At 35.8% G+C, this 16,500-nt stretch overlaps 1 protein-coding gene across 12 annotated transcripts in view; it reads left to right on the top strand.

The window, feature by feature from the left end:
* The window catches only part of SYNE1 (spectrin repeat containing nuclear envelope protein 1), a 309,363-nt gene that overhangs the window by 381 nt on the left and 292,482 nt on the right, over positions 1-16,500 (top strand). For all 12 annotated transcript variants that reach the window (XM_034419047.3, XM_034419038.3, XM_034419043.3 and 9 more), the window contains exon 2: positions 9,710-9,979. In XM_034419047.3, the coding sequence (XP_034274938.2) occupies positions 9,877-9,979 (103 nt within the window). In that variant the 5' untranslated portion in view covers positions 9,710-9,876. The remainder of the gene's footprint in view (positions 1-9,709; positions 9,980-16,500) is intronic.

The raw sequence follows: 16,500 nt of genomic DNA, 5'->3' as shown, positions 1-16,500 counted from the left end.
AATTGGGGCAGGCAGGCACAGCTCGCCTTGGGCATTTCCGGAGTTGAAGGAGCGAGTTGCAGTTAAAAATGTGCACGCGTGCGGGGTGATAGATGCTGCGCCTCCAAAAGGAAATCTCTCGCTGCTCCGGCGATCCCCAAAGCAGCTGAGCCCATGGTATAGTAGTTGGACCCGAGGTGACTTGGCTAACGGCTTAAGGGAATGCGGGGGAAATGGTTTATTTAAGGATGCTTGACATAATTGGGTTGTAAAGCTAAATCCGGAGTGTGGGAATGTGGAGTTCCAGATTGAGTAAAAAAAATTTTTTTAAAAAAAACCCTCAATTGAAGGAGGGCAGGAAGGTTTTTATTCGAAATCAAAAAACAAACAAACAAACAAAAACAAGGTTGCCAAGATGGGCAGTTTTGCACAGTAGATGCACCTGTAATTCTGAATCTTGGTATTCAACTCCTGTAACACAAAACAGGACAACTTTTGCCGAGGAAGAACTGACTCACTTTTCCCCTCTGTTTATTTTCGTTTTATCAATTGACAGTTGAATCTGTAGTACCTTCAACACAGTTTCGACAAGAAGTGTTAGATTGGTACTGGATGGAACTACACTGATAGTAATGCATATTCACATTTAAGCGGACATAGTAACTGACATCAAATTGTTGAGCCACTTGCCTTTGAGAATTCAGTGACCAATCCATTTAATGCAGTTCAGCTTTGTAGGAGGTTATCTCAGCTAGTTAAATTTATTTTGGTCAGAGGATCCTATGAAACATTTTAATCAGCTAATACCTTAAGAAACTCTTACCTATAGATTGCTACAACATGTAATATCGTATACAGATGGTTGTAACAGTATAACTAGCTTCACCTATAAAACAACTTGAATAAATTTCCAGGAATTTTTAAAGTTTCAAAAGTGTTTATGTGGCTTTTATTTTTAGACATATGGTTGTAGATACCTAAAAGAGTTTAGAGTGTTTTGTTATGATTAAAATATAAAACAGTAGTAATATGAGTCAGCATCTATAATTAATCCAATAATTTTCCAATAGAGGAAAATCTGTCAAATAAGGGAGAGGGCCTAACAGATTTCCAAAAAAATCTTTTTGAAGAGCACACACCCATCCTTACCTTAGATTTAAATCATTAATAAAGTTTGTAGGCTTTAGGAATAGGTATGTTTATGTTGGAGCTTCACCTGGATAAAATGCAAGCTGATGTTCTTATAAACTGTCTGCTTATTTCAGTGGGGTGATTGGAAATAATACCCAAATAAATAAATAAACAAACAAACAAACAAGCATTGTAAGTAAGTATGCATTATAAGAAAACGCTTCTATTGAAAAATAGAAATAGGTTATTTTAGTGTACATAATAAATGGAATAGAACTTTTGAGTCCTCAACATGGTAGCAAATAACAAGAGGTATTTGGAGATAGGTGTGTGAATATGGGCTGCTTCTGTGGAAAAGAGATGAGACCATCCCACCCTTGGAGTAAAACAGGACTAGAACTGGGTTATCTCTAAATTCTGTTTTAAGCCATTTATAGAAAAAAGAACAAATTAGGGAAAACATGCAGAGCATGATTACTGAAATTCTTTTCAATCAATCCCTTAATCGTAGCTCTGCCTGGGGGGGGTCATGTGACCCGAAGGGAGGGGTTTAGAATGGAACAGTGAGCAACATTCTGTGCCAGTGCCAGCTTCCTCTCCCACAGTGATGCACTGTGAAATCTGTTTTCTGGATTTTTTGCTCCACAGCCTCCAGCCAGATCTGGCTCATTTTTGAACTTGGTCTTCCTTTTGTTGACTTCTCTTACCATATCAAACTAGATCCCATTCTTTTCTGATTGTCAAACAGACAGGCAGAGTTTTGACCTCTTTTTATGTAATTCCTTTCAAACATTAGGTAGGATAAAAAAGAACAAAAGAGTAATTGTTTCTGAATGCCTTTCTCCCTAAACCACCTTGGGATGATGGGGCAGAAAGAGGGACCCTCAAATTCAGAGTAAATGTATTCGGTCTTTTTTAGGTCTTAGCTCAGTTCCACTATACAGGTAGTCCTCGACTTACCACCACAATTGAGCCCCAAATTTTTGTTGCTAAGTGAGACAGTTGTTAAGTGGGTTTTGCCCCATTTTATGACCTCTTGTGCCACAGTTGTTAAATGAGTCACTGCAGCTGTTAAGTGAGAAACAGAGTTAAGTGCATCTGGCTTGCCCATTGACTTTGCTTCTCAGAAGGTTGCAAAAGGTGATCACATGATCTTGGGACACTGCAACCATCATAAATATGAGTCAGTTGCCAAACATCTAAATTTTCATCACATGACCATGGGGATACTGCAACAGTCGTAAGTGTGAAAAATGGTCATAAATCACTTTTTTCAGTGCCGTTGTAATTTCAAAGGGTCACTAAATGAACTGTTGTAAGTCAACAACTACCTGTATTAGCAAATTATGTAAAATGATATAATATGGGTCCTAGTTAAGGAAAATAAAATATTTTCTGTTTGAAAGGTAATTACTGTAACTGTGTTTAACCCTATATCTCAAGATATGTCATTCCGAAGTACCAGAAACAAATTTATCTTATGCTACCCTATTAATTTTATATTCATATAATTCTCACATTATGTCTTATTATCATACATTTTTGCATCAATCATCTTTGATTCTGACAAATAGGCTGCAATAGCAGGATTACCATTTATGGCTGCAGTCATATTTACTTGCATGTGTTTCTTTGAATTTAGTATTTAGTTCTGAATATATATTCAGAGGAAAATACTAGTGCATTATTACTCATATGTAATGTCAACTAAACTGAAGATGTAATCATGCTTAGGGACAGAAAATAATAATTTTTTATTAATTTAAACTTTCATATTTGGTAACCTTAAAACTTGAACAGGTTGCTAGAAAATTTTAACATTGCTGAATGTGAGTGTGTTTGTGTATGCATATGAGTATGAGACTCATTTACTGTTAGGGCATAATCTTCTATTCTATTCTATTCTATTCTATTCTATTCTATTCTATTCTATTCTATTCTATTCTATTCTATTCTATTCTATTCTGGCTTCTTAATATGCTGAAGCTCTTAGCACTCCTTTGATTTTATATTATGGTTGCAGGAATTTTTTTTTTAAATAATGCTGTGCCAAAACTAATGTTATTGGTTTGGATTTAGTGTTCATTTGGCACAGTAGCATGATTGTCTTGTCCTGAATTAACAACATGTGCTGAAGAGGTCTGGACATCAACCATATACAGAGTAGCACTTTGTAACAGTATTTTGGCTCTTGGGCTAAAAATTACAGCTTGTGCAATTGTGTGCAAGGCCTTTTTCTAAAGATGGTCAAGATAAGCAGTGATATATGTATAGACAGCAAGTTAGATTATCTCGATTTTCAGGCATTTGATACTGCTGTAGGATATGATGCCACAAGTCATTATATGCTCCTCTTCCTATCAAGTAAGAATGGAAATTGAGACTGAAGGGCTAGATATGTTTAGCCTTCAGAGGAAAGAATTTCAGGGACATGATAGCACTTTTTGAATACATGAAAAGATGACCTGCCAGAGACAGAAAGGCATTACTGTTTCTGCATTATTCTAGAGCAGACTTGGGCATTTTACAGACCTCGGGCCATATCCAGCCCTTCGGCTGTTCCCATCTGCCCTACATGGGATCACTCTGAAATTAGAAATTGAATGTAAATAAGTGTATGGCATGCAGGCAATACAACAGCATTGCTTTTATTTTGAAGGTGACTGCTCTTTTTTTTTCCAGTTTATGTATCTGCATGCGTACCTATGCACCTTCGCAGTAATGTGTTGGTCCTATTGATTCGGCTCTCCATAACAGTCCCAGTTTTTCATGTTGGCCCTTGAGAAAATTAATTGCCCACCTGTAATCTTCCTCAACTGAGCTCCATGGAATTTATATTGTAGGTGTCACAAGAGATTGCTAGGGATTCCGCACGAGACAGGGACTGAAAAAAATTAAGCATTTTTTGAACTTTATGCACTATGCAATGGTGCACCACTTGCAGCGGTGGGAATTTTATGGGTCTCAAGTCAGCTGCCAGCCTACTGCTTTGTTGTTGTAAACATTGTAAAAATGTGGATTGTATAGGTTAGAAGTGAACTGTGTTGTGATTTTTATATTTTTATGCATGAGCTTCTCTGAGAACTGAAAATTCTTTTCCTGGATTCCTTTGGATAAAATGGTTGAGAAAGGCTGTTCTAGAGTATGGGAAATGAAATAATGTTAATAAATTATAGGAAGGCAGATTCCATGAGAAGGATAGGAAAAAAATCCTAACTGAAAGAGCAGTTTACCTAGAGTTGTGATGAATTCTCCTTCATTAGATATGATCAAAGAGAGGCTGGAAAGACATTTTGGTGATGCTTTAATTTGAATTCCTGTGTTGAATGGAAGGAGGTAGACTTGATGGCCCAAATGTCCCTTTCCCACTCTGTGACTCATAAAGTATGCTATGTTTTGCGCTTCATTATTTTTAAACACCTGCTAAATATTTTTGATCACCTTGTTCTCATCCTGTGTCTCCAGATTGTTGAGGGTAGGAAGAAAACATGAGTGGAGAAAAATATTGTGTGAACTCAGACGTCCATTTTCATGTTCTGCATGTGATGATGAGCATAATTTCCATTCTAGTGAAGATAATTGCTTTAAATTAATATTGGGAACATTCAATCATTTAATTTAAGCATCCAAAGGGCATCGTGTAACACAGTTATTGTAATAACTGATTACTTGCATCCCATCTTATCCCAGAAATGCAGCATTGGGCTTGGTGAATATAAGTTGTGAATAGACTGTATTTTTTGCCTTTGTAAAAGAGTTGAGAGCCATTAACAATACAAGAGTCTGTCCAATCCAGAATAATCTGCCTACTTTTCAAGAGAAAAAAAATCTAGTTTTCAACCATAATGAGCATATAAAATTTATTTTTTATTTCAAAAACCAGATTTTAAATGACAACAGTCAAACTATTGTATAGTGAACTTAACGTATTAGGCTCCTTTGGGGAAAATAATCATATCACATTGAAATTCAATATATCTGTGGGAAAAAACAGACAAATCAGTCACAGATCTTGAATTAAGGAAGGCCATTTATCCTGTTATATATCACCTGCTTTCATTGGGTCAGGCATCTCCCCGTGCAGTCGACTGCTTCCCCCAATGCTGGACAGGCCTGGCACTCTATCGTCCTCAGCCTTCGGGCTCTTGGGATGTTTCTGGAGAGACATGAAATTCCCATCGGATGAATATAATAATATCATATCATATCATGTCATGTCATGTCATGTCATGTCATGTCATGTCATGTCATATCATATCAGAGTTGGAAGGGACTTGGGGATCTTCTAGTCCAATCCCCTGCTTAGGCAGGAAACCCTACACCACTTCAGACAAATGGTTATCCAACATCTTAAAAATTTCCAGTGTTTGGAGCATTCTCAACTTCTGGAGGCAAGTTGTTCCACTGATTAATTGTTCTAACTGATAAGGAAATTTCTCCTTAGTTCTAAGTTGCTTCTCTCCTTGATTAGTTTCCACCCATTGCTTCTTGTCCTGCCCTCAGGTGCTTTGGAGAATAGCTTCGCTCCTTCTTGTTTCTGGCAGCCCCTGATATATTGGAACACTGATATCATGTCTCCCCTAGTCCTTCTCTTCATTAAACTAAACATACCCAGTTCCTGCACTGTTCTTCATATCTTATCTTCACTTCTTAGTTCCAGCTCCTCCTACAAACCAGCTTCCGATGGGGCCATCACAACCACTCATTCAGCACTGTCATAACTTCAAGTGATTGTTAAATGCGGATTCCTTGTAAAATGTTTGACAAAGTATCTCATGATATTTTTGAGGACAGGATGAATAAATGTAGGTTGAAGCGTACCCAAAAGGCACTTGTAAATGACCCATCAATCTGTGTGGTTCAGCAACTTTATAAATGACCTAGAAGATAAAAAAATTATGAATGTTGCAGTTGATGCCAAGCTCTAACTCTTTAGAGGACAAAATCATGATTCAAAATGACTCCTACAGTCTTGAACATTGGGCCATATCCAAACAGGATGATACTCAGTTATATGAGATGTAAGATCAAGCGGCAGGAAAAGTCAAATAGATGGATACACGATTGGGGAAACTTGGCTTGTGAAGGGATCTAGGGGTTTTAGCTAACCATTGGATTACACAGTAATTGAAAAAGGTTATGCACTTCAATGCAAACTATCAGAAACAGTGCATCTAGATAATGGGCAGTAATTTACAATTTCCTCAGTTGCCTTATTTGTATTTGTTTTAAGATAAATATAGATGTTAGTATTATATAACAAATCTCAAGAGTTAGGTGGCTGTCTCATACAGTTTCAATATATTTTAAAGGGTTTAGGTTGCACATGGAGTAGTATCCATTATTTTGCACTGGCCCCAGTCGTTTTTTGTGAGATGGACAGCTATATATATACATATTTATTGAATAAATAAAAATTAATAAATTATTAAATAAATTATTAATTATTAATCCTCATCTGGGCATTACACTTTAAAAAAAGGGATATATAAAATCTAAATATGGTTCAGAGGATACCAGATTCATAATTGGAATAGGTCCAAGCCCTATGAAGAATCATCAAAGAGCTATAGATCATGCAAAAAAAAAAACACCTTATAAAAGAGATATGTTTAACTTGCAAAATGGAAAATGTCATATGCAAGAGGTTGTAGACTTGTTTTCTCTTGAAATCGAAGGCTAGACAAATCAAAGGGGTTGAAATTAAATACTTCAGCTGACTCAAGAAATCCCTGAGATAAAATCCTCTTTGTTGGAGATGGTTTAATAGATTCTTGCAAGGCGTTGGATTAGTTGACAGTACATCTGATATTCTAATTACCTGTGACTCTTCTTATGGGTAGCTTTAAAATACTATAGGAGTTCATGTACCATACAAAATTGGCCATATGTATATGCCGCATCCTATAAAAACAGTTGTATTTTGTACCAAATAAAGTAATATAAACAAGACTAAATATAAATTTATTATTTCATGGTGATTTTGCTGAATTTTTTCATATTGCTGAAATGAACATAAGATTCAATTTAAAGTAGTATCCTCTCTATATTTTTTAACTTTTATCTATCCATTACAATTTAGTTTCTATCTTTTAAGATAAATATAGATTTTTGTATTATATAACAAATCTTTTCCACACATTTGTGTGTAGGAATCTTCTTTTGCTTAGAAATATGCTTGTTGGTTGCAAATTTTAGACTCTGTGCCCACTTGTACTTAATCCTGGCATAATCATGTCCTGAGATGGTTTATTTTCTGCCCTCGTCTTATCCCCAGCCCATAAGTGAGTTAGTTTTAAGTTCTTAGTAGTATTGCTATAAATCACGGGTGTCAAACTCACCATGTCACATTGCTGTCATGTGATGTTTTGCAACATTTTTCCCATTTGCAGAGCTGGGGTGGGCATGGCCTGTGTGTGACGCATCCAGCGTCTGCCAGTTTGACAGCCCTGAGTATAAATGTAGTATCTAACATGCACAATGACCTTTCAACTCTTCCATAAACTCTTTCAACCAGCCATAAGGTGTTAACCAGTTCAGCTTTGCTAATAGGGCTGCAGTGACAATGGAGGCTGGATAGAAGTTAGCACGGAAGTCAACAGTGTCATACCGATATAGTTTTCTGCTGATTGAGAGAAGGGAGGTGGGTGGGAAAGACCCTCCCTTAATAGCAGGTGGGAAAGACCCTTAATACCCTTGAGTAAAGTGGATAAACTTGACAAAATTAACTATCAATCAACAGCTCATCTATAAATACAGGTAGTTTTCAAATTACATCCATTTGTTCAGTGCCTGCTCAAAATTAAAGGTAGTCCTCCACTTATAATAATTCATTTAGTGAATATTCAAAGTTACAACGGCACTGAAAAAAGTGACTTATGACCATTTTTCACATTTACGACCATTGCAGCATCTCCAGTCATGTGATAGAAATTTGGATGCTTGGCAACCGGCTCATATTTATGACAGTGTCCTGGGGTCATGTGATCACCTTTTGCAACTTACTGACCAGCAAAATCAATGGGAAAAATCAGATCCACTTACCCGTGTTACTAATTTAACAACTGCAGTGATTCACTGAACAACTATGGCAAGAAAGTGAGGCAAAATTCACATAACAAATGTCTCATTTAGCAACAGAAATTTTTGGCTCAGTTGTGGCCGTATGTCAAGGACTTACCTGTATAGCAGCACTGAAAAAATGGTCGTATGATCAATTCTCAATGTTCTGGCCATTGCAGCTCCAATGGGGTCACACAATTGCGACCTGGGGTCTCAGGTCAGGCTCACAATTACAACACTGCAGAAAGCTACAGTCACAAGATTTGCAACCTTACCTGCTGGCTTCTCACAAGCAAATTTAATGGGGAAGCCAGCAGGGATAATTGCAAATCACTTCAGAAGTTGCTCCTGCCTCTAGCACCCTCCGGTCTGCATGCAACCTCTACCAGCCCTCCCTCGACTGATGAGTGACCTGCATCAGGCCTTCCTTGGCCTTCCTGGGTTTGCATGCAGGCTCTGTCAGGCCTCCATAGCCTTCCCCCAGGCTCCTCCATTCCTCTGCAGCATCCCCACACTCCTTACCTGGTACTCCTATCCAGTGGTGGAATTCATTTTTTTTTACTACCGATTCTGTGGGCGTGGCTTGGTGGGCATGGCAGGGGAAGGATACTGCAAAATTTCCATTCCCACCGCACTCCAGAGGAAGGATACTGCAAAATCCCCATTCCCTCCCCACTCTAAGGCCAGCCAGAGATGGCATTTGCCGGTTCACCGAACTATTCAAAATTTCTGCTACCGGTTCTCTAGAACCTGTCAGAACCTGCTGAATAGCACCCCTGCTCCTATCACTTTCCTAAGCGTAGCAAATATGTGGTAAAAAGCATGTAAAATAATAAAGTGGATGAAGACATTTATGAGAGCCTCTGCTGGTCTTTGATTTTTGGACCCATCTTTCTTTCCTCACATATGAGCCTTTTAGAAGGAACCTTTTTTTTTCTATCATCACTATATTGATTTTTATGAGGTATTTGATCAGTAATTCTGCTAGTTCTCAGCTAGAACAGGAAAATGAGAATTTCCTAAATAAACAAACCAGTATTTTAGAGCATAACAAATTTTCTGTGAAAATGTGCAAGTATCAATCACTTTTTGGAAACAAATATGTCTTTAAGCTGTGTAAGTACAGGAAAACATATGTGCTGGTATCGTTATTATAGTAGTCAGTGTTGCAATCTCAAAATAACTGAGATCTCCATTAAATAGTGTGTTCTATTATATTCATTTTCTAACCACTTAAACCTTTCTGGAATAATGACATTAAACTTCACATTTTGACCTACTGTGCTGCATTAATGTGAATTCTAAGGTTTGCTCAAAATATAAGCTCACAACAATTTGTAAATCTTAGTGTTGGTGTAGTACACAATTTCTTGTTCTATTTTACCAATGCAATTCATAGTATTAAGTCATTAGTCACATGGAATAGCCAATCAACCAGATTTCTAAATGTCTGATCTAGTGAAAGTATGGAAACTCTTTTTATACCAATGTACAGGTGTTCTCTCAAACTTTCTTGTGCATTTCTATATCTTTTCAGGCCTAAATTGCAAGCTACTGGATGAGAACAATCCTAAAACAGTGGCAAGCCAGGCAGCTATATGTCTACCGCTTAAAGCTGCCATGACTTGCTATGGCATGCCATTCTGAAACTAACGATGCTTTATAGAAAAAACTGTTGAAACGTTGCACTTCAGATAGACAACCATGCAGAAAAAAACAACACCATTGCCACGTGGCACAATGGCATCCTCAAGACTAGCAGGAAGAACATCTCGAGATATTGCTGGCGTGATGCAGAGACTCCAAGGTAAGTGATTAAAACAGAACATAAAAGGTTTAGTTTGAGTTTCCAGTGAAACCTAGGGATCTCTTGTGTGTAGAGCCTAAATACATAGACTTTTAAGTATCTAACCTGAGTGTTTAAAATTTGATTAGTCTTTCCTTCAATATGCTACAGCCACTTTTCTGAAGTTATTTCTGAAGTGGCATCTGGTTCTTTCTTTCTGCTGTCCTTTCAGAACACTCTAGTATTCATAGTCTTAAATTTTGATATAACAAAAAAGTGATATGACAGACAAAAATCAGACAGAGAGAATTTAGTTTTGAAGGAATTCCAAGAGTTTTGAAGGAAGAGGTTTGCCAGTCTTTAATTTTGCCTATTTAGATTTCTAAATTCTTATCATTATCTACTGGAATATTGTTGGCCATAAAGAAGAAATGGAGGATAATATTTTGTAATATATTTACAAATTGGTTTCTTTAAATATTTGGAAGGGTCTAATTTGTAATTCAAATTATATTGAACAGTATTGAAACATTTATACTGTTTAAGAACAAAGATGAGAGAGACATATAGTACTTATTAGTATATTCTAAATCTTTTTGCTTATTTTTTCATTTCTCAGAACAAAAAAAGGTTCAGTTTGTAATAGCTGATTTCTCCTGCAAATCAAGCAGAAGAAGCAGGAGTTTTAAAATATTTCACTTCTGTTGTGCTTATGTAAAATACTTTTGTTTTTAGTCTATAGTCCTGAATTATGTATGAGCAGACAATCTGTAGAACAGACTGTTTCTGGCTTTGTGAGTTAAGAATTTCATTTTCTAGCAACATCAAACATAAAACTGGAGACTGAATTTATAAATCTGAAAATGACAATTTGTACCCTATTAGGCCAAAGATTGTATATTGTGGTTTGTAAGGCATTTGAATCCATTTTCCTAATTCTGCTGTTCTAAGAAGGTCTCTAGAACAAAAATGGAAAAAAAATATCTCCACTTACTCTTTATACTTGCTTTTATATACCAGTATAATTTTGTGTAACCCGTAATAAAACACCTATTTTATTTTTGTTTATTTTTAAATATATATTATATGGGAACACTAGTAATTTGATGCTGACATTAGATCATTGTCTGCTTCCCAGAGCAGATGAATGATGAAGATAATCAAAATTGTTTCCTTCTCTTAAGGAGTAGATATCCTGTGCAAACTAAGAGGATTAAAATTTGAAAAGCTTGCTTATTATTAGATGAATTTTTATAGTCTGAGATAAGTCTACCAAATTTGGGTGGCATCAATTCAGACAACTGGGATAGGGTAGCCAAGATTGAGTAGTTTCTGTATTGTATGCCTGCCATATTGGCAGGAGTCTTGCAACCCAGATCTTTACGCCTTAGTTGGAGAAAAGGAGACCCTCTTACATGTTTGTTTTCCATCATGGTTTAAAAGTCAGAAAGGAATGTCTGGAAGAGGACTTCCAGTGATGACCTCAGTGTATAGCCAATCTCATATGGGAAAATATTTTATTTATACCATTTCTATTGCTGCCCCTCTCACATAAGTGACCTCTGAGCAGTTTACAAGATTAAAACAAACTACCTTAATATATCCCTCTGATGCCCAAGAATAAATTGTTAACCCCACTCACCATCAATAGTATCACCATCTACCCGTTGATCTGAATGCCTAGGAAACAATCAGATCTTCAATATCTTGCAAAAGGTTAACAGGATTGGGGCCATCTGACCCTCTGGTGGGAAGCTGTTCCACAGGGCAGGTTGCGCCATTGAGAAGACAGGACCCTTTGGTCCAGCAAGATGACATTGTTTAATAGAGGATGCATGCATTCTCTTCTAGCTCTGATGGGATGGTAGAAAGGTGGTCCTTCAAATACCCTGGTCATGGATGTGTAGCAACTTTAATTGTACCCAGAAGCCTACTGAGAGCCAGTGCATTGTTATATGAATCTGGGCCCTCATTTTATCTACCTTGGAAGGATGGAAGCCTGAATCAACCTCGAGCCCCCATCAGGATCAAACTCTTGACTGTGGGCAGAGTTCGCCTGCAATACTGCACTCTAACCACTACACCACCAGGGCTGTATATAATGGATATATTGTAATACTTCTGTTACTTTATAGTCTAATGATGTACAGAGTAGTGATTCATATATTCACTTTCTGGATGTATTATCTTTCTGTAGGTGTATAAAAGTCTTTGACGTACTTAATTGTCAAATACTAAAAAAAAAAATTGACAGATGTAACAAGTAACAGTCTTGCTAATAACAAGCCTCATTCAATGAATTTATGAGTTAGCATATTTAAAATTGAAAACCTCAATTGGCACATAGATTTTAATTCATAGAATTATTTTACCTTTTTACCAAAAGTGAATAGTTGCATACAGTTTATTTCTTACATTAATCATAGTTTAATTCACATTGACTTATCTGATTTTACTGTCATTATTTATGCAAGATGTTTAGTGACATTAAAGCTGAAGCTGTGAAATTATAGGATAGAATTTAGATCTCAAAATTCTGTTTTTACAGATGTTATATGGTATAATCCTATAGATGTCTACTCAACAGTAACCTCTAATGTAAGAGTGTATAGGGCAGAGGCCAATAAAACATAACTAAATACTCAGGCATCATACCAATAAGACAAAACCAAGGTCTATATTTTCTCTTTATGGAAAAAGCTAAACATAGCTAGGAACTAAATATGAGTATGTCAGAAAGAACAAGGGCAAAAAATAGATTTACTGAGTTTACCTAAGAACATGTCATGCTTGACAGAAGAATTGTAGAGAACTGCCAATGCCAAGTATCAGATTGATGAAACACAAATGACATTGTTCAAGTTCATATAATATTCTAGTAATTTATTGAATGATGGGTTGGCTTAGCATGATGCATAAATTATTATTATTTGTAAACCGTAAAAACAAATCACTATGCACTCTTTAAAAATCATGATTTTTGCATGATGAACAAACCTAGCATGAAAATCTATATTGAAGAACAAAGTATATCATTAAAGTTGTTTAAATATGCTAATTCCTTCTTCCCTTTTTAAAGTCAACTTTGGGGGATCTAGATCTAGAATGTAGTGATTAGAAATGAGAGTAATTAGTAACAGGAAATGATCTTAACATTTTACCTATGAAGTAACGAGAAAGATACTCTCCCAAGAAGATTTATTAACCTCCTTTTAAATTGCCAGACCTTTATCTTCTTGATTCCTAGACATGTTTACATTAAATACCATAGCTTACGAGAAATCTTAAAGCTATCATAGATGTGATTTAGTTGTAAATAAAAGTAAAAATTAAAGAAGTGTGACAAACAAATGACTAAAGCAGCTGTTGCAATATTATTAAATAGTTTGAGTGTGAAATTTGCAAGACACTTTAGTCAGCTGCTTTGCATAGTTGGGTATAAATGTCCTGGTTTTAAAATACCTTATTAGTTTGAAATGTTTTATAACTAAGCAAAAGTAAATTAGGTACAAACCTCCACATTCTGAACTATTCCTATTAACTATATATAATCCTCAATGTACACTGCACTTCATCTTTATTGCTAGAACATAAAGCTGTTTTGGTGGCTAAGAGGATTACATCTAGTCTCCCTTTATTTCTTTATCAGCAAAATATAAATTTGGTATAAAAATGGTTTGTCGTGAATGCGACTGCTTGAGGGCTCCTGGATTGGAGCTAAAAGGCAAAAGGGAGCAGAATGCCCCCTCCCACATGTTGGGGTAGACCAGGTGTCTCAGTAAACACTATATATATATATATATATATATATATATATATATATATATATATATATATATATATATATATATATATATATATATATATATTCGAAACGTCGCCAAGACACTTCCAATTTTACATGGGAGAAGACCCGAATAACCAAAGACCTACATACAAACACCCGCGAAAACCTGAGAAAATATATATATATATATAAATTTTCTCTCTTTAATTATACCACAAGAAGAACCCAGGTTAATATTAAATGTGGGAAGTTTAAAACCCATAAATAGTCAGTTATATGTTAATGTTTGTAAATTAATGCTTAGTCAGAAAATCCATATAGAATTCAGCATATATTTAAGAATACAAAATTGTATCCCATTCCACTAGTGCAGGGAAGTGAGGATGGTTGAGATTAGGTTTGCTGCTTTGGGTCATGGTGTTTGGGGTTGCTGCTGTTTGGCACTTCCTCCATCCCCCTGCAGCACTTTAGGGACTTCTCCCACTTAATGACCTCTGTGTTGAGTTACATTCACAACTGGAAGTGCTGGGATTTCTGTCTCTAAGCAATGCAGTCATGTGACATTTCACTTTATGACTGCCTCGCTTAGCAACAGAAATGCAGGTCCCAATTGTTATTGTAAGTCGGGAACTACTTGTATTGGCGTGAAATGGCCGGCTTTATTGCAGTAGAGTGATAATGGATTTTCTGGAATTATGGTATTCTATATATAAAATAATAAATAAAAATACATTTATTAAAATTTTTGGAAGAATATATACATAATAACGTATTTTGAGAAATGTTTTATTTTTATTTATGTATCAAATTTATTTGCTGCCCATCTTGCTGTCACATGAGTCTGGACAATTTATAATCTGATAAAATGATATTACAAAAGATTAAAACAGTAAAACAAATACATTAAAATTAACAAAGAAATAGCTAAGATAGTGGAAGCTATACAGTAGAGTAGTGGGCGGACCCCAGGCAAGTTTAGCAATAATTTCTGAACAGAGAAGCTTATATAAATATCGAATTCTTAAGTGATACATTAAAGCATGATGTAAACCTTACAAAAAGAATAAGGTTCTAAGTCTCCTCTGGTTGGGTTTTCAGACAATCAGAACAAGGAAAATAAATTTTCAGTAAAATTAAGTGTCAACTGTGGAGTGAACCTGGCTGAAGCCATTTTGTGCTGCTTCATAGTTGCCATGAAGCCTGAGAGAGGGAAGGGAGGGGAGAAGTAGATAGCCCAACTTACAGTCAAAATGAAAAGTTTTCCCGTGGGAACGAAGATCATCGTAACAGGTGGCTGGTGAAGGAGGAGAAGAGCTTGCCAGCTATATTCATTGGACAATGTGATTGATGACACTGGGAAGGGGGGAAGTTTTATTCTTTTAATTAGGTGAAAACCACGGGAATTTTTAGAGTTGGTTTTCACCAGCTGTGCCGACATGATGTATCCAATAAAGATGTTCTTTGAGGAATCTACCTGCTTTCAATGGGTCGTTATTCAGAACACTGACATTAAGCTTTGGATATAAATAGTATCTTTTCTTGGAAAATCTTACAAGTATACAAACATCTTCAGCATTTTAGAGAGTAAAACCTTACGATTTTTTTCTTTGTTACCAAAACTAGTATGGTAACACAACTATTAAAATACTGAATATGGAAGTCTTATTGCAATGTTTCAGCTGGCACCTTACAGCCTGTCTTTGTATACCTTTTTTTTCTATCAAGGTCTTCTTTATTTTGTTTCGTTGCTCATAATATTAATAAGTATTTGGATTATTTTTATACTTTGCCTTCATTTATATGGGCAGGCATGTGGAACCTTAATAAGTTTCAAAGGAAATTGGCAAATTACTCTAGTACAGTAGTTTCATTCTCTCTCTCTCTCCCCCCCTCCCTCTCCCTCCCTTTCTCTCTGTCCCTCCCTCCCTTCCTCCCTCTCTCTCTACTCACACACCCAGACACACTTTTTTATGAATCTTCTTTTAAAAATTCCCTTCTTTTAAAATACAATTATCCATACCATTTTTTAAAAAGGAAAATATTTTTAGAATGAATAATTATGATGTCATGTTAAGCATGACTGGTTACATAACTGGTGCCTTCTATGTGTTTTGGACTAAAATTCCATCATTACATGCCACAAAACGCAGCATAAATCATGAATGCCAAAGTGAACATACTTGTTTTCATTCATCATGACAATAAATTGTAATAAGGTTTTACCTATAGCATACGTTTATGTGAAATGAGTGCCAGAAAATTCTTTCTTATTAGTTGATGCCAAATACTTATACAAAGAGTGTGGCATGACCAGGATTATTAATATAATTAATCAGACTAATTATGATGGTAAGTTGAAAGAAGTTTGTTTCAGCAAGGTATACTTGAAATTAAACACAATTGCTAAAATTTGAGTAAGATACGAAGTATGATTTAGGTGACCTTGAAGAAAATATTTATATGCATCTTCTCAAAGTTGGGTTCCAAGGTAAATGTAGCTGAAGTTTTGTTGCAGTTTAGTCTGTAGAAATGAGTATTCATCTTACTCCAAATTATGTTAAGAATAACAGACAAGAAATGCTTAGTCTGAACTTTTAGGTGCTGGTAGACATTGTCACAATATCTCATATATATAAATAGAAATTGGCAATTCACAACATCTCAACCTAAACTGTGATGCAGTAATTTGCAGATGTGGTCTTTTTAAAGTTGTATGGACCAATTGGGCTCTGAAATTCTGCTTTTTCTAATAATT

Source organism: Pantherophis guttatus, chromosome 1 (genome assembly GCF_059756535.1).
Source record: "Pantherophis guttatus breed Tessera chromosome 1, ASM5975653v1, whole genome shotgun sequence".
Taxonomy (NCBI): Eukaryota; Metazoa; Chordata; class Lepidosauria; order Squamata; family Colubridae; genus Pantherophis; species Pantherophis guttatus.
The sequence above is the reverse complement of the archived record's forward strand: the minus strand, read 5'-3'. Positions and strand labels throughout refer to the sequence as shown.